The sequence below is a fragment of the Trachurus japonicus genome, chromosome 8 (assembly GCF_045865225.1).
Source record: "Trachurus japonicus isolate A0001 chromosome 8, Traja_1.0".
Taxonomy (NCBI): domain Eukaryota; kingdom Metazoa; phylum Chordata; class Actinopteri; order Carangiformes; family Carangidae; genus Trachurus; species Trachurus japonicus.
In genome coordinates, this window is record NC_140914.1 from 107,501 (window position 1) to 131,034 (window position 23,534).

General features: G+C 46.5%; 1 protein-coding gene across 3 annotated transcripts in view; it reads left to right on the forward strand.

Moving 5' to 3' along the window:
- Window positions 1-21,939, forward strand: part of cdc27 (cell division cycle 27) — a 127,365-nt gene extending 105,426 nt beyond the window's left edge. For 2 of the 3 annotated variants that reach the window (XM_085783270.1, XM_085783269.1), the window contains 15 exons: window positions 1,005-1,150; window positions 1,755-1,978; window positions 5,794-5,893; window positions 6,012-6,121; window positions 8,090-8,189; window positions 8,311-8,491; window positions 10,329-10,501; window positions 12,583-12,735; window positions 13,713-13,793; window positions 13,882-14,009; window positions 14,294-14,411; window positions 14,574-14,702; window positions 20,024-20,098; window positions 20,210-20,339; window positions 21,818-21,939. In XM_085783270.1, the coding sequence (XP_085639396.1) occupies window positions 1,005-1,150; window positions 1,755-1,978; window positions 5,794-5,893; window positions 6,012-6,121; window positions 8,090-8,189; window positions 8,311-8,491; window positions 10,329-10,501; window positions 12,583-12,735; window positions 13,713-13,793; window positions 13,882-14,009; window positions 14,294-14,411; window positions 14,574-14,702; window positions 20,024-20,098; window positions 20,210-20,339; window positions 21,818-21,909 (1,940 nt within the window). In that variant the 3' untranslated portion in view covers window positions 21,910-21,939. The remainder of the gene's footprint in view (window positions 1-1,004; window positions 1,151-1,754; window positions 1,979-5,793; window positions 5,894-6,011; window positions 6,122-8,089; window positions 8,190-8,310; window positions 8,492-10,328; window positions 10,502-12,582; window positions 12,736-13,712; window positions 13,794-13,881; window positions 14,010-14,293; window positions 14,412-14,573; window positions 14,703-20,023; window positions 20,099-20,209; window positions 20,340-21,817) is intronic. The other variant, XM_085783271.1, reaches the window with a different exon arrangement.
- Window positions 21,940-23,534: the final 1,595 nt, after the last annotated feature.

Sequence of the window (23,534 nt, forward strand, 5' to 3'; positions counted from 1 at the left end):
CGATTATCACGATTATTATTCTGCATTAATTAATTTCACAACATGTGAATGTGTAAAATCAAATACAGTCAAAATATAACTACATTACACATTTTTACACTAAATATTTTAAGTATCTACTAAGTAACTACTACTGTAGTTTTATTCAACCAGAAATACATATTATCTAATAAAATAGCCTCACTGTGGAAAATCTGTTCCCAGCTGTCCAGACGTTAGCTCCTAGTAGCTCTGTCACTGCTCAGTCCCCTCTACCATTGTTAACCCTCTGGAGGTCAAAGTTCACCTTCAACATGTCAATTACACTACTTTACTACATTTTTAACATCCTAAAAACATCGACTGTCTGTTGCTACGGACTGCAACAGTCCGTTGTCATGGATACATGCCAACAACTTCCATTCATACCAGTCATACGTGCCTGAGGCGGAGTGATAGCCTACGCTGTGATAAGGCTTTAGAATAGTAGCCGTGGTAACTGCTCATTATACCACGGTTAACAACCAATCAGATCGCCGGATTTCACCTTTACGTTTTATAATGTACTGTAACGCTGTGTGTTGTGTGTTCAGTACTATTGTACTGTATACTGAGTATCTACTATTGTACTGTATACTGAGTATCTACTATTGTACTGTATACTGAGTATCTACTATTGTACTGTGTACTGAGTATCTACTATTGTACTGTGTACTGAGTATCTACTATTGTACTGTGTACTGAGTATCTACTATTGTACTGTGTACTGAGTATCTACTATTGTACTGTATACTGAGTATCTACTATTGTACTGTGTACTGAGTATCTACTATTGTACTGTGTACTGAGTATCTACTATTGTACTGTGTACTGAGTATCTACTATTGTACTGTGTACTGTACCATAACGCTGTGTTGTGTTTTTATCTACTATTGTACTGTGTACTGTACCATAACGCTGTGTGTTGTGTGTTCAGTACTATTGTACTGTGTACTGTACCATAACGCTGTGTGTTGTGTCTCCAGGAGAGAAACCAGACCCAGACCAGGTCTTCAAGTTGTCGTCGTTACAGAACTCGTCTGTAGCTCCGCCCCCTCCGTCGGTTAGCCCCGCCCAGAACGCCTCGCACCGCCTCGACACCGCGCTCATGGAGACGCCTCAGGACACGCTGGTAGGCCGCCGCCTGATAACCCTGTCATCACTAACCCTGTCATCACTAACCATGTCATCACGTATGATGATGTCATCACTAACCATGTCATCACGTACAGTCCAGGCCAAAAGTTTGGACACACCTTCTCATTCAATGTGTTTCCTTTATTCTTCTAGTTTAACAAAAAAGTGTGAAATAACTGAAAACAGGTCTTTTCTTCTTTGTCTTCTCTTTCTTCTTTTCTTCTTCCTCTCCTTCTTCCTCCTCCTCCTCTATCTCTGCCCCCACCAGTTCTAGTTTCTTCAGAGTACCACCCTTTGCTCTGATTACTGCTTTGCACACTCTTGGCTTCTCTTGATGAGCTTCAAGAGGTGAACCTGACCTGAACATGGTTTTCACTTCACAGGTGGTGTTGCCTTGTCAGGTTCATTAGTGGAATTTCAGGGAGAATCTACAATGTAAATAGTCATGAAAATAAAGGAAATGCATCGAGTGTCCAGACTTTTGGCCTGTACTGTACAACGATGTCATCACTAACCATGTCATCACGTATGATGATGTCATCACTAACCATGTCATCACGTATAACGATGTCATCACTAATGATGTCATCTGTTTCCAGGAGCTGAACCGGTTGAACCTGGAGTCGTCCAATGGAAAGCTGCTGGCGTCTGATTTGTCGGTTTCCTACATCGACTCCTCCCTCATCTCCCCTGAGACCGGCTCCTTATTGGGTAACACGGTCTCCATGGCGACGGCCGGCTCCCTATTGGCCAAACAGAACAAGCCCAAGAGTGGGAGGAGCTTACTGGGAGGACCAGCGGCGCTCAGCCCGCTGACGCCCAGGTGAGTGATGTCACCTGGTGAGTGATGTCACCTGGTGAGTGATGTCACCTGGTGAGTGATGTCACCTGGTGAGTGATGTCACCGGGTGAGTGATGTCACCTGGTGAGTGATGTCACCTGGTGAGTGATGTCACCTGGTGAGTGATGTCACCTGGTGAGTGATGTCACCGGGCGTCTCACTCTCTTGTTGTGTCCGTACGTTGAGTATTTAGAGTGTCAGTGATCTTAGTTAGTAAGTTAAAGAGTCAGAGCGATGGAAACTTCACCCTCAGTGGTCGTTGTCGTGGCGACGTAGCAGAGAATAATAACCACTGACCGGCAGGTCAGAGGAGCCGACTGACACGGCGGCGTGATTACAGCTGATTATAGTTGATTACAGCTGATTATATCTGATTACAGCTGATTACAACTGATTACAGCTGATTGTAGCTGATTACAACTGATTGTAGCTGATTATAGCTGATTACAGCTGATTATAGCTGATTGTAGCTGATTACAGCTGATTACAGCTGATTGTAGCTGATTATAGTTGATTACAGCTGATTATAGTTGATTATAGCTGATTACAGCTGATTAGAGGTGATTACAGCTGATTGTAGCTGATTATATCTGATTTCAGCTGATTGTAGCTGCTGATTACAGCTGATTACATCTGATTATAACTGATAACAGTTGATTGTAGCTGATTACAGCTGATTACAACTGATTACAGCCGATTGTAGCTCATTATAGCTGATTACAGCTGATTGTAGCTGCTGATTGTAGCTGATTACAGCTGATTATCGTTGATTACAGCTGATCATAGCTGATTATATCTGATTTCAGCTGATTGTAGCTGCTGATTACAACTGATTACAGCCGATTGTAGCTCATTATAGGTGATTACAGCTGATTGTAGCTGCTGATTACAGCTGATTATAGTTGATTACAGCTGATTATAGCTGATTACAGCTGATTATAGTTGATTATAGCTGATTACAGCTGATTATAGCTTATTACAGCTGATTGTAGCTGATTACAGCTGATTTTAGCTGATTACAACTGATTGTAGCTGATTATAGGTGATTATAGCTGATTGTAGCTGATTACAGCCGATTACAGCTGATTACAGCTGCTGATTACAGCTGATTATATCTGATTACAGCTGATTGTAGCTGCTGATTACATCTGATTATAACTGATTACAGCTGATTATTACAGCTGATTGTAGCTGATTACAACTGATTATAGTTGATAATACCTGATTACAGCTGATTGTAGCTGCTGATTATAGCTGATTACAACTGATTACAGCTGCTTATTATCATTGATTACAGCTGATTATCGTTGATTACAGCTGATCATAGCTGATTATATCTGATTTCAGCTGATTGTAGCTGCTGATTACAACTGATTACAGTCGATTGTAGCTCATTATAGGTGATTACAGCTGATTGTAGCTGCTGATTGTAGCTGATTACAGCTGATTATAGTTGATTACAGCTGATTTTAGCTGATTACAGCTGCTGATTATAGTTGATTACAGCTGATTGTAGCTGATTACAGCTGATTATCGTTGATTACAGCTGATCATAGCTGATTATATCTGATTTCAGCTGATTGTAGCTGCTGATTACAACTGATTACAGCCGATTGTAGCTCATTATAGGTGATTACAGCTGATTGTAGCTGCTGATTGTAGCTGATTACAGCTGATTATAGTTGATTACAGCTGATTATAGCTGATTACAGCTGATTATAGTTGATTATAGCTGATTACAGCTGATTGTAGCTTATTACAGCTGATTGTAGCTGATTACAGCTGATTTTAGCTGATTACAACTGATTGTAGCTGATTATAGGTGATTATAGCTGATTGTAGCTGATTACAGCTGATTACAGCTGCTGATTACAGCTGATTATATCTGATTACAGCTGATTGTAGCTGCTGATTACATCTGATTATAACTGATTACAGCTGATTATTACAGCTGATTGTAGCTGATTACAACTGATTATAGTTGATAATACCTGATTACAGCTGATTGTAGCTGCTGATTATAGCTGATTACAACTGATTACAGCTGCTTATTATCATTGATTACAGCTGATTATCGTTGATTACAGCTGATCATAGCTGATTATATCTGATTTCAGCTGATTGTAGCTGCTGATTACAACTGATTACAGTCGATTGTAGCTCATTATAGGTGATTACAGCTGATTGTAGCTGCTGATTGTAGCTGATTACAGCTGATTATAGTTGATTACAGCTGATTACAGCTCATTACAGCTGATTATATCTGATTATAGCTGATTACAGCTGCTGATTGTAGCTGATTACAACTGATTTTAGCTGATCACAGCTGATTATAACTGATTATAGCTGCTGATTATCGCTGATTAAAGCTGATTGTAGCTGATTACAGCTGATTATAGTTGATTACAGCTGATTACAGCTGCTGATTATAGCTGATTACAGCTAATTGTAGCTGATTACAGCTGATTGTAGCTGATTACAACTGATTTTAGCTGATTACAGCTGCTGATTATAGTTGATTATAGCTGATTACAGCTGATTATAACTGATTACAGCTGCTGATTATCGCTGATTACAGCTGATTGTAGCTGCTGATTATAGCTGATTACAACTGATTACAGCTGATTGTAGCTGCTGATTACATCTGATTATAACTGATTACAGCTGATTATTACAGCTGATTGTAGCTGATTACAACTGATTATAGTTGATTATATCTGATTACAGCTGATTGTAGCTGCTGATTATAGCTGATTACAGCTGCTGATTATCGTTGATTACAGCTGATTATATCTGATTTCAGCTGATTGTAGCTGCTGATTACATCTGATTATAACTGATTACAGCTGATTATTACAGCTGATTGTAGCTGATTACAACTGATTATAGTTGATTATATCTGATTACAGCTGATTGTAGCTGATTACAGCTGATTACAGCTGCTGATTACAGCTGCTGATTATAGTTGATTACAGCTGATTGTAGGTGATTACAGCTCATTACAGCTGATTATATCTGATTACAGCTGATTACAGCTGCTGATTACAGCTGATTATCGTTGATTACAGCTGATTATATCTGATTTCAGCTGATTGTAGCTGCTGATTACAGCTGATTACATCTGATTATAACTGATAACAGTTGATTGTAGCTGATTACAGTTGATTCCAACTGATTACAGCCGATTGTAGTTCATTATAGCTGATTACAGCTGATTGTAGCTGATTACAGCTGCTGATTATAGTTGATTACAGCTGATTGTAGCTGATTACAGCTCATTACAGCTGATTATATCTGATTACAGCTGATTTTAGCTGATTACAGCTACTGATTGTAGCTGATTACAACTGATTACATCTAATTACAGCTGATTGTAGCTGCTGATTACAGCTGATTACAGCTGCTGATTATCGTTGATTATAGTTGATTACAGCTGATTATCGTTGATTACAGCTGATTATAGCTGATTACAGCTGATTGTAGCTGCTGATTACAGCTGCTGATTATAGCTGATTACAGCTGATTACAGCTGATTGTAGCTGCTGATTTTAGCTGATTACAGCTGGAATAATCAACATAACGAGCCGATAGGTGAGTTAGTTGGTAGTGAAGCTGAGTTCAGTGAGTTCACGACGACAGGATTCAATCTGAGACAGGAGCCTCCAAAGCCTCAGGGAGACACCTGTCTGTCTGACACCTGTCTGTCTCTACCTGTCTGTCTGACACCTGTCTGTCTCTACCTGTCTGTCTGACACCTGTCTGTCTCTACCTGTCTGTCTGCACCTGTCTGTCTACAGCTTTGGGATCTTGCCCCTGGAGCCCAGCCCGGGAGACCCCACATATCTACAGAATTATTCAGCTACCATGGAAACACAAACTACAGCTCCCAGCAAGAAGGTACAGACACACACTCTCTCACCTGTCTGTCTGTCTCACCTGTCTGTCTGTCTCTACCTGTCTGTCTCACCTGTCTGTCTGTCTCTACCTGTCTGTCTCACCTGTCTGTCTGTCTCAGTCTGTCTCTAGGATCAGTCAGTCCAAGTCGGTCTTCAGTCAGAGTGGAAACAGTAGAGACGTTCTCCCGATCCCCTTCAACCAATCACAGACCTCCGCTCCTCACAGCAGGTACCTGTCTGTCTGACCACCTGTCTGTCTCTCTCTGGCCACCTGTCTGTCTCTCTGACCGCCTGTCTGTCTGTCTCTCTGACCACCTGTCTGTCTGTCTCTCTGACCACCTGTCTGTCTCTCTAACCTACCTGTCTGTCTCTCTAACCTACCTGTCTGTCTCTCTGACCACCTGTCTGTCTCTCTGACCACCTGTCTGTCTCTCTGACCACCTGTCTGTCTCTCTGACCTACCTGTCTGTCTCTCTGACCACCTGTCTGTCTGTCTCTCTGACCACCTGTCTGTCTCTCTGACCACCTGTCTGTCTCTCTGACCACCTGTCTGTCTCTCTGACCACCTGTTTGTCTCTCTGACCTACCTGTCTGTCTGTCTCTCTGACCACCTGTCTGTCTCTCTGACCACCTGTCTGTCTCTCTGACCACCTGTCTGTCTCTCTGACCACCTGTCTGTCTCTCTGACCTACCTGTCTGTCTCTCTCTCTACCTGTCTGTCTCTCTGACCACCTGTCTGTCTCTCTGACCTACCTGTCTGTCTCTCTGACCTACCTGTCTGTCTCTCTGACCACCTGTCTGTCTCTCTGACCACCTGTCTGTCTCTCTGACCACCTGTCTGTCTCTCTGACCTACCTGTCTGTCTGTCTCTCTGACCACCTGTCTGTCTCTCTGACCTACCTGTCTGTCTCTCTGACCACCTGTCTGTCTCTCTGACCTACCTGTCTGTCTGTCTCTCTGACCACCTGTCTGTCTCTCTGACCTACCTGTCTGTCTCTCTGACCACCTGTCTGTCTCTCTGACCACCTGTCTGTCTCTCTGACCACCTGTCTGTCTCTCTGACCACCTGTCTGTCTGTCTCTCTGACCACCTGTCTGTCTCTCTGACCACCTGTCTGTCTCTCTGACCACCTGTCTGTCTCTCTCTGACCACCTGTCTGTCTCTCTGACCTACCTGTCTGTCTCTCTGACCTACCTGTCTGTCTCTCTGACCACCTGTCTGTCTCTCTGACCTACCTGTCTGTCTCTCTGACCACCTGTCTGTCTCTCTGACCACCTGTCTGTCTCTCTGACCACCTGTCTGTCTCTCTGACCACCTGTCTGTCTCTCTGACCACCTGTCTGTCTCTCTGACCACCTGTCTGTCTGTCTCTCTGACCACCTGTCTGTCTCTCTGACCACCTGCCTGTCTCTCTGACCACCTGTCTGTCTCTCTCTGACCACCTGTCTGTCTCTCTGACCACCTGTCTGTCTCTCTGACCACCTGTCTGTCTCTCTGACCACCTGTCTGTCTGTCTCTCTGACCACCTGTCTGTCTCTCTGACCACCTGTCTGTCTCTCTGACCACCTGTCTGTCTCTCTGACCACCTGTCTGTCTCTCTCTGACCACCTGTCTGTCTCTCTGACCTACCTGTCTGTCTCTCTGACCTACCTGTCTGTCTCTCTGACCACCTGTCTGTCTCTCTGACCTACCTGTCTGTCTCTCTGACCTACCTGTCTGTCTCTCTGACCTACCTGTCTGTCTCTCTGACCACCTGTCTGTCTCTCTGACCACCTGTCTGTCTCTCTGACCACCTGTCTGTCTCTCTGACCACCTGTCTGTCTCTCTGACCACCTGTCTGTCTGTCTCTCTGACCACCTGTCTGTCTCTCTGACCACCTGTCTGTCTCTCTGACCACCTGTCTGTCTCTCTCTGACCACCTGTCTGTCTCTCTGACCACCTGTCTGTCTCTCTGACCACCTGTCTGTCTCTCTGACCACCTGTCTGTCTCTCTAACCTACCTGTCTGTCTCTCTGACCTACCTGTCTGTCTCTCTGACCACCTGTCTGTCTCTCTGACCACCTGTCTGTCTCTCTGACCACCTGTCTGTCTCTCTCTGACCACCTGTCTGTCTCTCTGACCACCTGTCTGTCTCTCTCTGACCACCTGTCTGTCTCTCTGACCACCTGTCTGTCTCTCTCTACCTGTCTGTCTCTCAGTGGCTCCCCTCAGGTTCTCAGTCCCAGTATGTCTGGTCCTCCCAACGTTCAGCCCAGAAGAAGCTCCAGACTGTTCACCAGCGCCAGCTCTACTGCCAAGGTACTAGTACTGTTACTGACTACTGTTACTGTAGTACTCTGTGACTGCTACTGTAGTACTGTTACTGTTTACTGTCATGTGAAGTACATCAGCAGTATTAACCCTGTTCTCTGTCCTCTAGGAGAACAGTAAGAAGCTGAAGATGAAGTTTCCTACTAAAATCCCCAACAGGAAGACCAAGTGTAAATCAGCCAAGACGTCCAACAGCAGCAACTTGAACGAGAGTTTGGACATTTTGAGACTGGACCCGAGTCTCAGTCTCCAAGACAACAAGATGCCTCAGTACCAGAGAGCTGCTGCAGGTAGGACATGTCCTGTCTGTCTGTCCTCTGTCCTGTCTGTCTGTCCTCTATGTCCTCTGTCCTGTCTGTCTGTCCTCTGTCCTGTCTGTCTGTCCTCTATGTCCTCTGTCCTGTCTGTCTGTCCTCTGTCCTGTCTGTCTGTCCTCTATGTCCTCTGTCCTGTCTGTCTGTCCTCTGTCCTGTCTGTCTGTCCTCTCTGTCTGGACAACAAGACGCCTCAGTACCAGAGCTGTGTTAACCTGCAGTGTTTTCCTCAGTCAGATTGTAAAGCATCGTATTAAATGAATCTTATTGGACCTGTTGACATGAACACTAAGGAAACTGATCCACGTTCAGTCTACATGGACCAGCTGATCCAGGTTCAGTCTACATGGACCAGCTGATCCAGGTTCAGTCTACATGGACCAGCTGATCCACGTTCAGTCTACATGGACCAGCTGATCCAGGTTCAGTCTACATGGACCAGCTGATCCAGGTTCAGTCTACATGGACCAGCTGATCCACGTTCAGTCTACATGGACCAGCTGATCCAGGTTCAGTCTACATGGACCAGCTGATCCAGGTTCAGTCTACATGGACCAGCTGATCCAGGTTCAGTCTACATGGACCAGCTGATCCAGGTTCAGTCTACATGGACCAGCTGATCCAGGTTCAGTCTACATGGACCAGCTGATCCACGTTCAGTCTACATGGACCAGCTGATCCAGGTTCAGTCTACATGGACCAGCTGATCCAGGTTCAGTCTACATGGACCAGCTGATCCACGTTCAGTCTACATGGACCAGCTGATCCACGTTCAGTCTACATGGACCAGCTGATCCACGTTCAGTCTACATGGACCAGCTGATCCAGGTTCAGTCTACATGGACCAGCTGATCCAGGTTCAGTCTACATGGACCAGCTGATCCACGTTCAGTCTACATGGACCAGCTGATCCACGTTCAGTCTACATGGAGCTGATCCACGTTCAGTCTACATGGACCAGCTGATCCAGGTTCAGTCTACATGGACCAGCTGATCCAGGTTCAGTCTACATGGAGCTGATCCAGGTTCAGTCTACATGGACCAGCTGATCCAGGTTCAGTCTACATGGACCAGCTGATCCAGGTTCAGTCTACATGGACCAGCTGATCCAGGTTCAGTCTACATGGACCAGCTGATCCAGGTTCAGTCTACATGGACCAGCTGATCCAGGTTCAGTCTACATGGACCAGCTGATCCACGTTCAGTCTACATGGAGCTGATCCAGGTTCAGTCTACATGGACCAGCTGATCCAGGTTCAGTCTACATGGACCAGCTGATCCAGGTTCAGTCTACATGGAGCTGATCCAGGTTCAGTCTACATGGACCAGCTGATCCAGGTTCAGTCTACATGGACCAGCTGATCCAGGTTCAGTCTACATGGACCAGCTGATCCACGTTCAGTCTACATGGAGCTGATCCAGGTTCAGTCTACATGGACCAGCTGATCCAGGTTCAGTCTACATGGACCAGCTGATCCAGGTTCAGTCTACATGGACCAGCTGATCCACGTTCAGTCTACATGGAGCTGATCCAGGTTCAGTCTACATGGACCAGCTGATCCACGTTCAGTCTACATGGACCAGCTGATCCACGTTCAGTCTACATGGAGCTGATCCAGGTTCAGTCTACATGGACCAGCTGATCCAGGTTCAGTCTACATGGACCAGCTGAAGCCGATTATATTGAACTGTGTCTCAGTTCAGCAGCTGCAGCTTCGGGTTGTAAAGAGGATTTATGGACCTCGGTCCTGTCTCTCATCATCTGCACTGTCCAACATCTGACCTGTGTGTGTGTGTGTGTGTGTGTGTGTAGACAGCGTGATGGCGTTGCTACGGGAACTGGGCCGTGGTTACCAGGCGCTGTGCTCCTACAACTGCAGAGAAGCCGTCAGCATCCTGAGCTCGTTGCCGCCGCAGCACTACAACACGGGCTGGGTGCTCACACACATCGGCCGCGCGTACTTTGAGCTGGCCGAGTACACCCAGGTAACTATTACACTCAGGTAGTTAAGAGTACACCCAGGTAACTGTTACACTCAGGTAACTAGTTACTATGGTAACTATGAGTACACTCAGCAGCACTACAACACGGGCTGGGTGCTCACACACATCGGCCGCGCGTACTTTGAGCTGGCCGAGTACACTCAGGTAACTATTACACTCAGGTAGTTAAGAGTACACCCAGGTAACTGTTACACTCAGGTAACTATTACACTCGGGTAACTATTACACTCAGGTAACTATGAGTACACTCAGCAGCACTACAACACGGGCTGGGTGCTCACACACATCGGCCGCGCGTACTTTGAGCTGGCCGAGTACACTCAGGTAACTATTACACTCAGGTAACTAGTTACTATGGTAACTATGAGTACACTCAGGTAACTATTACACTCAGGTAACTAGTTACTATGGTAACTATGAGTACACTCAGGTAACTATTACACTCAGGTAACTAGTTACTATGGTAACTATGAGTACACTCAGGTAACTATCCCACTCAGGTAACTATGAGTACACTCAGGTAACTATCACACTCAGGTAACTATGAGTACACTCAGCAGCACTACAACACGGGCTGGGTGCTCACACACATTGGCTGCGCATACTTCGAGCTGGCCGAGTACACCCAGGTAACTAGTTACTATGGTAATTATTACACTCAGTTTACTATGGTAACTATGAGTACACTCAGGTAACTAGTTACTATGGTAACTATGAGTACACTCAGCAGCACTACAACACGGGCTGGGTGCTCACACACATTGGCCGCGCATACTTCGAGCTGGCCGAGTACACTCAGGTAACTAGTTACTATGGTAACTATTACACTCAGTTTACTATGGTAACTATTACACTCAGGTAACTAGTTACTATGGTAACTACGAGTACACTCAGGTAACTATTACACTCAGGTAACTATGAGTACACTCAGCAGCACTACAACACGGGCTGGGTGCTCACACACATTGGCTGCGCATACTTCGAGCTGGCCGAGTACACCCAGGTAACTAGTTACTATGGTAACTATTACACTCAGTTTACTATGGTAACTATGAGTACACTCAGGTAACTAGTTACTATGGTAACTATGAGTACACTCAGCAGCACTACAACACGGGCTGGGTGCTCACACACATTGGCCGCGCATACTTCGAGCTGGCCGAGTACACTCAGGTAACTAGTTACTATGGTAACTATTACACTCAGTTTACTATGGTAACTATTACACTCAGGTAACTAGTTACTATGGTAACTACGAGTACACTCAGGTAACTATTACACTCAGGTAACTATGAGTACACTCAGCAGCACTACAACACGGGCTGGGTGCTCACACACATCGGCCGCGCGTACTTTGAGCTGGCCGAGTACACCCAGGTAACTAGTTACTCAGGTAGTTAAGAGTACACTCAGGTAACTGTAACTCACCTGTCACTGGTTGGTTGGTTGGTTGGTTGGTTGGTTGATTGGTTGATTGATTGATTGACTGGTTGGTTGGTTGATTGGTTGGTTGGTTGGATGTTTGGTTGATTGGTTGATTGATTGATTGACTGGTTGGTTGGTTAATTGACTGGTTGGTTGGTTGATTGGTTGGTTGGTTGGATGTTTGGTTGATTGATTGATTGATTGATTGACTGGTTGGTTGGTTGATTGGTTGGTTGGTTGGATGTTTGGTTGATTGGTTGATTGATTGATTGACTGGTTGGTTGGTTGATTGGTTGGTTGGTTGGATGTTTGGTTGATTGGTTGATTGATTGATTGACTGGTTGGTTGGTTGATTGGTTGGTTGGTTGGTTGGATGTTTGGTTGATTGGTTGATTGATTGATTGACTGGTTGGTTGGTTAATTGACTGGTTGGTTGGTTGATTGGTTGGATGTTTGGTTGATTGATTGATTGATTGATTGGTTGATTGACTGGTTGGTTGGTTGGTTGGATGGTTGACTGATTGATTGATTGATTGGTTGATTGATTGATTGATTGATTGATTGACTGACTGGTTGGTTGGTTAATTGACTGACTGATTGATTGATTGGTTGATTGATTAACTGATTGGTTGTTGCAGGCGGAGCGTCTGTTCAGCGAGGTGCGGAGGATCGAGTCGTACCGAGTGGAGGGGATGGAGATCTACTCTACCACTCTGTGGCATCTGCAGAAAGACGTGGCTCTGTCTGCTCTGTCTAAAGACCTGACGGACATGGACAAGAACTGTCCTGAGGTCTGTCTGTCTGACCACCTGTCTGTCTGTCTGTCTGTCTGACTGTCTGTCTGACCACCTGTCTGTCTGTCTGACCACCTGTCTGTCTGCTCTGTCTAAAGACCTGACGGACATGGACAAGAACTGTCCTGAGGTCTGTCTGTCTGTCTGTCTGTCTGACCACCTGTCTGTCTGACCACCTGTCTGTCTGTCTGTCTGTCCAAAGACCTGACGGACATGGACAAGAACTGTCCTGAGGTCTGTCTCACTGCTCACCTGTCTGTCTGTCTGTCTCACCTGTCTGTCTGTCTGTCTGTCTGTCTGTCTGTCTGTCTGTCTGTCTGCTCTGTCTAAAGACCTGACGGACATGGACAAGAACTGTCCTGAGGTCTGTCTGTCTGACCACCTGTCTGTCTGTCTGTCTGTCTGTCTGTCTGTCTGTCTGTCTGTCTGTCTGTCTGTCTGTCTGTCTGACCACCTGTCTGTCTGTCTGACCACCTGTCTGTCTGTCTGTCTGACCACCTGTCTGTCTGTCTGTCTGTCTGTCTGACCACCTGTCTGTCTGTCTGTCTGACCACCTGTCTGTCTGTCTGTCTGTCTGTCTGACCACCTGTCTGTCTGTCTGACCACCTGTCTGTCTGCTCTGTCTAAAGACCTGACGGACATGGACAAGAACTGTCCTGAGGTCTGTCTGTCTGTCTGTCTGTCTGTCTGACCACCTGACCACCTGTCTGTCTGTCTGTCTGTCTGACCGTCTGTCTGTCTGTCTGTCTGTCTGTCTGTCTGTCTGTCTGTCTGTCTGTCTGTCTGTCTGTCTGTCTGTCTGCTCTGTCCAAAGACCTGACGGACATGGACAAGAACTGTCCTGAGGTCTGTCTGTCTCACTGCTCACCTGTCTCACTGCTCACCTGTCTGTCTGACCACCTGTCTGTCTGTCTGACCACCTGTCTGTCTGTCTGACCACCTGTCTGTCTCTCTGACCACCTGTCTGTCTGCAGGCGTGGTGTGTGGCGGGGAACTGCTTCAGTCTGCAGAGGGAACACGACATCGCCATTAAGTTCTTCCAGAGGGCCATTCAGGTGAGCTGCTGTTGCCGTGGTCACTGTTTTGATGTTGCCATGGTTACTGCCTCTTGACCTCCGACCCCTCTACCTGTCTGTCTCTCAGGTGGACCCCAGCTTTGCGTACGCCTACACTCTGTTGGGTCATGAGTTTGTCCTGACGGAGGAGCTGGACCGAGCGCTCGCCTGCTTTCGTAACGCCATCAGAGTCAACAACCGACACTACAACGCGTGGTGCGTATGGTCGCCATGGTAACCATGGTACGGTCGCCATGGTAACATTATACTGCACATATGACACACACATCAGTGAGCATTTTATCGGGAACATCAATCAGTGGAAACCCGGCTTCACAGACTAACATTCGAATTGTATTCGAATAGCGAAGTTCGTTCTGACAGCCCTAATCATCACAGACTAAAAACAGAATCTGATGACAAAACCACCTGTGTGTAATGTGTGTGTGTGTCTGTGTGTAATGTGTGTGTGTGTCTGTGTGTAATGTGTGTGTGTTTAGGTACGGTCTGGGGATGATCTACTACAAACAGGAGAAGTTCAACCTGGCAGAAATCCACTTCAAGAAAGCTCTGAGCATCAACCCTCAGAGCTCGGTGCTGCTCTGCCACATCGGAGTGGTACGTTAGCACTAGCCTCCTGCATCCAGATCAGCTGCTTCGTTAGCGTTAGCTCTGTAACAGCTCTGTGTGTACGTTAGCACTAGCCTCCTGCATCCAGATCAGCTGCTTCGTTAGCGTTAGCTCTGTAACAGCTCTGTGTGTGTGTGTGTGTGTGTGTAGGTGCAGCATGCGTTGAAGAAGTCCGACGCGGCCTTGGAGACCCTCAACAGAGCCATCGGCATCGACCCTAAGAACCCGCTCTGCAAGTTCCACCGAGCATCGATCCTGTTCGCCAACGACAAGTACAAGGTGATCGATCACCGATCAATACACCGATCAATACACCGATCAATACACCGATCAATCAACGATCAATACACCCATCAATACACCGATCAATCAACGATCAATCACCGATCAATACACCGATCAATCACCGATCAATCACCGATCAATACACCCATCAATACACCCATCAATACACCGATCAATCAACGATCAATACACCCATCAATACACCGATCAATCAACGATCAATCACCGATCAATACACCCATCAATACACCGATCAATCAACGATCAATCACCGATCAATACACCCATCAATACACCCATCAATACACCCATCAATACACCCATCAATACACCCATCAATCACCGATCAATACACCCATCAATACACCCATCAATACACCCATCAATACACCCATCAATCACCGATCAATACACCTGTCTGTCTGTCTCTACCTGTCTGTGTCTAACCTGTCTGTCTGTCTCTACCTGTCTGTCTCTAACCTGTCTGTGTCTACCTGTCTGTCTCTAACCTGTCTGTCTCTACCTGTCTGTCTCTAACCTGTCTGTCTCTACCTGTCTGTCTCTAACCTGTCTGTCTCTACCTGTCTGTCTCTAACCTGTCTGTCTCTACCTGTCTGTCTCTCCTGTCTGTCTCTACCTGTCTGTCTCTACCTGTCTGTCTCTACCTGTCTGTCTCTACCTGTCTGTCTCTAACCTGTCTGTCTCTACCTGTCTGTCTCTAACCTGTCTGTCTCTACCTGTCTGTCTCTAACCTGTCTGTCTCTACCTGTCTGTCTCTAACCTGTCTGTCTCTACCTGTCTGTCTCTCCTGTCTGTCTCTACCTGTCTGTCTCTACCTGTCTGTCTCTACCTGTCTGTCTCTACCTGTCTGTCTCTAACCTGTCTGTGTCTACCTGTCTGTCTCTAACCTGTCTGTCTCTACCTGTCTGTCTCTAACCTGTCTGTCTCTACCTGTCTGTCTCTAACCTGTCTGTCTCTACCTGTCTGTCTCTCCTGTCTGTCTCTACCTGTCTGTCTCTACCTGTCTGTCTCTACCTGTCTGTCTCTCTACCTGTCTGTCTCTAACCTGTCTGTCTCTACCTGTCTGTCTCTAACCTGTCTGTCTCTACCTGTCTGTCTCTAACCTGTCTGTCTCTACCTGTCTGTCTCTAACCTGTCTGTCTCAACCCGTCTGTCTCTACCTGTCTGTCTCTAACCTGTCTGTCTCTACCTGTCTGTCTCTAACCTGTCTGTCTCTACCTGTCTGTCTCTACCTGTCTGTCTCTAACCTGTCTGTCTCAACCTGTCTGTCTCTACCTGTCTGTCTCTAACCTGTCTGTCTCTACCTGTCTGTCTCTAACCTGTCTGTGTCTAACCTGTCTGTCTCTACCTGTCTGTCTCTAACCTGTCTGTCTCTACCTGTCTGTCTCTAACCTGTCTGTCTCAACCTGTCTGTCTCTACCTGTCTGTCTCTAACCTGTCTGTCTCTACCTGTCTGTCTCTAACCTGTCTGTGTCTAACCTGTCTGTCTCTACCTGTCTGTCTCTAACCTGTCTGTCTCTACCTGTCTGTCTCTAACCTGTCTGTCTCAACCTGTCTGTCTCTACCTGTCTGTCTCTAACCTGTCTGTCTCTACCTGTCTGTCTCTACCTGTCTGTCTCTACCTGTCTGTCTCTAACCTGTCTGTCTCTACCTGTCTGTCTCTAACCTGTCTGTCTCTAACCTGTCTGTCTGTCTCTACCTGTCTGTCTCTAACCTGTCTGTCTCTACCTGTCTGTCTCTAACCTGTCTGTGTCTAACCTGTCTGTCTCTACCTGTCTGTCTCTAACCTGTCTGTCTCTACCTGTCTGTCTCTAACCTGTCTGTCTCAACCTGTCTGTCTCTACCTGTCTGTCTCTAACCTGTCTGTCTCTACCTGTCTGTCTCTAACCTGTCTGTCTCTAACCTGTCTGTCTGTCTCTACCTGTCTGTCTCTAACCTGTCTGTCTCTCTACCTGTCTGTCTCTACCTGTCTGTGTCTAACCTGTCTGTCTGTCTCTACCTGTCTGTCTCTCTACCTGTCTGTCTCTAACCTGTCTGTCTGTCTCTACCTGTCTGTCTCTAACCTGTCTGTCTCTACCTGTCTGTCTCTAACCTGTCTGTCTCTAACCTGTCTGTCTCTAACCTGTCTGTCTCTACCTGTCTGTCTCTAACCTGTCTGTCTCAACCTGTCTGTCTCTACCTGTCTGTCTCTAACCTGTCTGTCTCTACCTGTCTGTCTCTAACCTGTCTGTCTCTAACCTGTCTGTCTCTCTACCTGTCTGTCTCTAACCTGTCTGTCTCTCTACCTGTCTGTCTCTACCTGTCTGTGTCTAACCTGTCTGTCTGTCTCTACCTGTCTGTCTCTCTACCTGTCTGTCTCTAACCTGTCTGTCTGTCTCTAACCTGTCTGTCTCTAACCTGTCTGTCTCAACCTGTCTGTCTCTAACCTGTCTGTCTCTAACCTGTCTGTCTGTCTCTACCTGTCTGTCTCTAACCTGTCTGTCTCAACCTGTCTGTCTCTACCTGTCTGTCTCTAACCTGTCTGTCTCTACCTGTCTGTCTCTAACCTGTCTGTCTCTAACCTGTCTGTCTGTCTCTACCTGTCTGTCTCTAACCTGTCTGTCTCTCTACCTGTCTGTCTCTACCTGTCTGTGTCTAACCTGTCTGTCTGTCTCTACCTGTCTGTCTCTCTACCTGTCTGTCTGTCTCTACCTGTCTGTCTCTAACCTGTCTGTCTGTCTCTACCTGTCTGTCTCTAACCTGTCTGTCTCTACCTGTCTGTGTCTAACCTGTCTGTCTGTCTCTACCTGTCTGTCTCTAACCTGTCTGTCTCTCTACCTGTCTGTCTCTAACCTGTCTGTCTCTACCTGTCTGTCTCTACCTGTCTGTGTCTAACCTGTCTGTCTGTCTCTAACCTGTCTGTCTCTAACCTGTCTGTCTCTAACCTGTCTGTCTTTACCTGTCTGTCTCTACCTGTCTGTCTCTAACCTGTCTGTCTCTAACCTGTCTGTCTCTCTACCTGTCTGTCTCTCTACCTGTCTGTCTCTAACCTGTCTGTCTCTAACCTGTCTGTCTCTACCTGTCTGTGTCTAACCTGTCTGTCTGTCTCTACCTGTCTGTCTCTAACCTGTCTGTCTCTCTACCTGTCTGTCTCTAACCTGTCTGTCTCTACCTGTCTGTCTCTACCTGTCTGTGTCTAACCTGTCTGTCTGTCTCTACCTGTCTGTCTCTAACCTGTCTGTCTCAACCTGTCTGTCTCTACCTGTCTGTGTCTAACCTGTCTGTCTGTCTCTAACCTGTCTGTCTCTAACCTGTCTGTCTCTAACCTGTCTGTCTCTAACCTGTTTGTCTCTACCTGTCTGTCTCTACCTGTCTGTCTCTAACCTGTCTGTCTCTAACCTGTCTGTCTCTCTACCTGTCTGTCTCTCTACCTGTCTGTCTCTAACCTGTCTGTCTCTAACCTGTCTGTCTCTACCTGTCTGTCTCTAACCTGTCTGTCTCTACCTGTCTGTGTCTAACCTGTCTGTCTGTCTCTACCTGTCTGTCTCTAACCTGTCTGTCTCTCTACCTGTCTGTCTCTAACCTGTCTGTCTCAACCTGTCTGTCTCTACCTGTCTGTGTCTTACCTGTCTGTCTGTCTCTAACCTGTCTGTCTCTAACCTGTCTGTCTCTAACCTGTTTGTCTCTACCTGTCTGTCTCTACCTGTCTGTCTCTAACCTGTCTGTCTCTCTACCTGTCTGTCTCTCTACCTGTCTGTCTCTAACCTGTCTGTCTCTAACCTGTCTGTCTCTACCTGTCTGTCTCTAACCTGTCTGTCTCTACCTGTCTGTGTCTAACCTGTCTGTCTGTCTCTACCTGTCTGTCTCTAACCTGTCTGTCTCTCTACCTGTCTGTCTCTAACCTGTCTGTCTCTACCTGTCTGTCTCTACCTGTCTGTCTCTCTACCTGTCTGTCTCTACCTGTCTGTCTCTACCTGTCTGTCTCTAACCTGTCTGTCTCTACCTGTCTGTCTCTAACCTGTCTGTCTGTCTCTACCTGTCTGTCTCTAACCTGTCTGTCTCTCTACCTGTCTGTCTCTACCTGTCTGTCTCTAACCTGTCTGTCTCTACCTGTCTGTCTCTCTACCTGTCTGTCTCTCTACCTGTCTGTCTCTAACCTGTCTGTCTGTCTCTACCTGTCTGTCTCTCTACCTGTCTGTCTCTAACCTGTCTGTCTGTCTCTACCTGTCTGTCTCTAACCTGTCTGTCTCAACCTGTCTGTCTCTACCTGTCTGTGTCTAACCTGTCTGTCTGTCTCTAACCTGTCTGTCTCTAACCTGTCTGTCTCTAACCTGTCTGTCTCTAACCTGTCTGTCTCTCTACCTGTCTGTCTCTCTACCTGTCTGTCTCTAACCTGTCTGTCTCTAACCTGTCTGTCTCTACCTGTCTGTCTCTAACCTGTCTGTCTCTACCTGTCTGTGTCTAACCTGTCTGTCTGTCTCTACCTGTCTGTCTCTACCTGTCTGTCTCTAACCTGTCTGTCTCTAACCTGTCTGTCTGTCTACCTGTCTGTCTCTCTGCCTGTCTGTCTCTAACCTGTCTGTCTCTACCTGTCTGTCTCTAACCTGTCTGTCTCTAACCTGTCTGTCTCTACCTGTCTGTCTCTAACCTGTCTGTCTCTAACCTGTCTGTCTCTACCTGTCTGTCTCTACCTGTCTGTGTCTAACCTGTCTGTCTGTCTCTAACCTGTCTGTCTCTAACCTGTCTGTCTCTAACCTGTCTGTCTCTACCTGTCTGTCTCTAACCTGTCTGTCTCTAACCTGTCTGTCTCTCTACCTGTCTGTCTCTAACCTGTCTGTCTCTCTACCTGTCTGTCTCTAACCTGTCTGTCTCTAACCTGTCTGTCTCTACCTGTCTGTCTCTAACCTGTCTGTCTCTAACCTGTCTGTCTCTCTACCTGTCTGTCTCTAACCTGTCTGTCTCTAACCTGTCTGTCTCTACCTGTCTGTCTCTAACCTGTCTGTCTCTAACCTGTCTGTCTCTAACCTGTCTGTCTCTACCTGTCTGTCTCTAACCTGTCTGTCTCTAACCTGTCTGTCTGTCTCTACCTGTCTGTCTCTAACCTGTCTGTCTCTACCTGTCTGTCTCTAACCTGTCTGTCTCTAACCTGTCTGTCTCTAACCTGTCTGTCTCTACCTGTCTGTCTCTAACCTGTCTGTCTCTCTACCTGTCTGTCTCTAACCTGTCTGTCTCTAACCTGTCTGTCTCTAACCTGTCTGTCTGTCTCTACCTGTCTGTCTCTAACCTGTCTGTCTCTCTACCTGTCTGTCTCTCAGGCTGCTCTCCAGGAGCTCGAGGAGTTGAAGCAGATCGTTCCCAAAGAGTCTCTGGTTTACTTCCTGATAGGAAAGGTAACGACCAGCTGATCGCTCTGACCTCTGACCTCTAAGCAGACATGAAGGGGTTAACCCTCACCTGTCTGTCTCTCTACCTGTCTGTCTCTCTACCTGTCTGTCCTCCAGGTGTACAAGAAGCTGGGACAGACTCACCTGGCGCTGATGAACTTCAGCTGGGCCATGGACCTCGACCCTAAAGGAGCCAACAACCAGATCAAAGAGGCTATCGACAAGAGATATCTGCCTGAGGACGAAGGTACACACTAAATACTACACACGACTACACAACTACACACTATACTACACTACACACTACACAACTACACACTATACTACACTACACACTACACAACTACACAACTACACACACACTAGACACTAAACACATTCTGTGATGGTTCTTCACACAAACAAAGAGACAGAGCTGAGTCCTAAACCCCCTCCTCTCTGTCTAGTGACCAGTTGTTGTAGTGAAGTAGTGACCGGTGTAGCTACCAAATAAATGCAGTAGTGACCGGTGTAGCTACCGAATAAATGCAGTAGTGACCGGTGTAGCTACCGAATAAATGCAGTAGTGACCGGTGTAGCTACCGAATAAATGCAGTAGTGACCGGTGTAGCTACCGAATAAATGCAGTAGTGACCGGTGTAGCTACCGAATAAATGCAGTAGTGACCGGTGTAGCTACCGAATAAATGCAGTAGTGACCGGTGTAGCTACCGAATAAATGAAGTAGTGACCGGTGTAGCTACCGAATAAATGCAGTAGTGACCGGTGTAGCTACCGAATAAATGCAGTAGTGACCGTGTAGCTACCGAATAAATGAAGTAGTGACCGGTGTAGCTACCGAATAAATGAAGTAGTGACCGGTGTAGCTAACCGAATAAATGAAGTAGTGACCGGTGTAGCTACCGAATAAATGAAGTAGTGACCGGTGTAGCTACCGAATAAATGAAGTAGTGACCGGTGTAGCTACCGAATAAATGAAGTAGTGACCGGTGTAGCTACCGAATAAATGAAGTAGTGACCGGTGTAGCTACCGAATAAATGAAGTAGTGACCGGTGTAGCTACCGAATAAATGAAGTAGTGACCGGTGTAGCTACCGAATAAATGAAGTAGTGACCGGTGTAGCTACCGAATAAATGCAGTAGTGACCGGTGTAGCTACCGAATAAATGAAGTAGTGACCGGTGTAGCTACCGAATAAATGCAGTAGTGACCGGTGTAGCTACCGAATAAATGCAGTAGTGACCGGTGTAGCTACCAAATAAATGCAGTAGTGACCGGTGTAGCTACCAAATAAATGCAGTAGCGACCGGTGTAGCTACCAAATAAATGCAGTAGCGACCGGTGTAGCTACCAAATAAATGCAGTAGCGACCGGTGTAGCTACCAAATAAATGAAGTAGCGACCGGTGTAGCTACCAAATAAATGAAGTAGCGACCGGTGTAGCTACCAAATAAATGAAGTAGTGACCGGTGTAGCTACCAAATAAATGCAGTAGCGACCGGTGTAGCTACCAAATAAATGAAGTAGTGACCGGTGTAGCTACCAAATAAATGCAGTAGCGACCGGTGTAGCTACCAAATAAATGCAGTAGCGACCGGTGTAGCTACCAAATAAATGAAGTAGTGACCGGTGTAGCTACCAGATAAATCAATAACAGCTTCTCTCTCTCTCTCTCTCTCTCTCTCTCTCTCTCTCTCTCTCTCTCTCTCTCTCTCTCTCTCTCCAGCAGCGGAGGTGGACGACAGTCAGGACAGCAGCATCATGACGGACGCCGACGACACGCAGCTGCACACGGCGGAGAGCGACGACGTCCTCTAGCCCCTCCCCCTTTCCCCTCTAGCCCCGCCCCCTTCCCCCTCTAGCCCCGCCCCCTTTCCCCCTCTAGCCCCGCCCCCTTTCCCCCGGCGGAGAGCGACGACGTCCTCTAGCCCCTCCCCCTTTCCCCTCTAGCCCCGCCCCCTTTCCCCCTCTAGCCCCGCCCCCTTTCCCCCGGCGGAGAGCGACGACGTCCTCTAGCCCCTCCCCCTCCCCTTGCTTTAGGTCACTTCCCGCTCCCTGATTGGCTGGAGGACTTCTGCTGCTCTTCAGTTAAGCTCCGCCCCCGTCATCTCCCTGCCCACGATTGGCTGAAACAGACTGCTGCCGCCCTAAGCCCCGCCTCCTTCCTGTGTCATCGAGCTCGTCCTCTGACATCACAGCTGTTTTTTTATGTTCTTTTTATCATCGTTATGGAAATAAATCAATAAAAACATGTAAACCCCGCCCCCGCCTCTCATTTCACTGTGACATCATGATGACATCATGATGACATCATGATGACCTCAGCATGGATGTGACACGGTACCATGGTAACAACACGGACCACAGCTGTTTTCTGATTGGCTGATGGCTGCAGTGACACATGTTGTCCCTAATATACGTAAATATCTGGCGTAGACTGTATATAAAGTATAATATATATAATATATAACAACCTCCATAGACTGTATATAAAGTATAATATATATAATATATAACAACCTCCATAGACTGTATATAAAGTATAATATATATAATATATAACAACCTCCATAGACTGTATATAAAGTATAATATATAACAACCTCTATAGACTGTATATAAAGTATAATATATAACAGCCTCTATAGACTGTATATAAAGTATAATATATATAATATATAACAACCTCTATAGACTGTATATAAAGTATAATATATAACAACCTCTATAGACTGTATATAAAGTATAATATATAACAGCCTCTATAGACTGTATATAAAGTATAATATATATAATATATAACAACCTCTATAGACTGTATATAAAGTATAATATATATAATATATAACAGCCTCTATAGACTGTATATAAAGTATAATATATATAATATATAACAACCTCTATAGACTGTATATAAAGTATAATATATATAATATATAACCCCCCCCCCCCCCCCCAAGTACAATAAACATCCAACCAGTCAGATCCAAGAGAAACTTTATTGGTACAAAGCACTTTGACAGCCAACAGGCGGAGAGACGGTTTTGGCACCAGGTATCAAACTGCATTCTGGGTATTTCAGTGAAAGGGGGGGGGGGGGGGTGAGGGGGTGGGGGGTGAGGGGGTGAAGGGGGGGGGGGGGGGGGGGGGCATCACAGCACATCAGCATCAAAAACACAGGACAGATGATTGGCCGAGAGAGGTGACATCACAGGACTTCCTGTGATTGGAGGGATTTTATGAAGGATGCTAACGGTTAGCCGTTAGCATGTTAGCATGTTCTCTGTTTCCACCAGAGTCTCAGTCTGAGCCCTGAACCTCCGGCAGCCAATCAGAGGAGAGCGTTGGAGGGAAGGATCCCAGAATGCATTTAGCAGCCGTGTGATTGGCTCAGAGCAGGTTTACTGGCGACAGGACGATTCTCTTCGTTTCCGTCTTTAGCT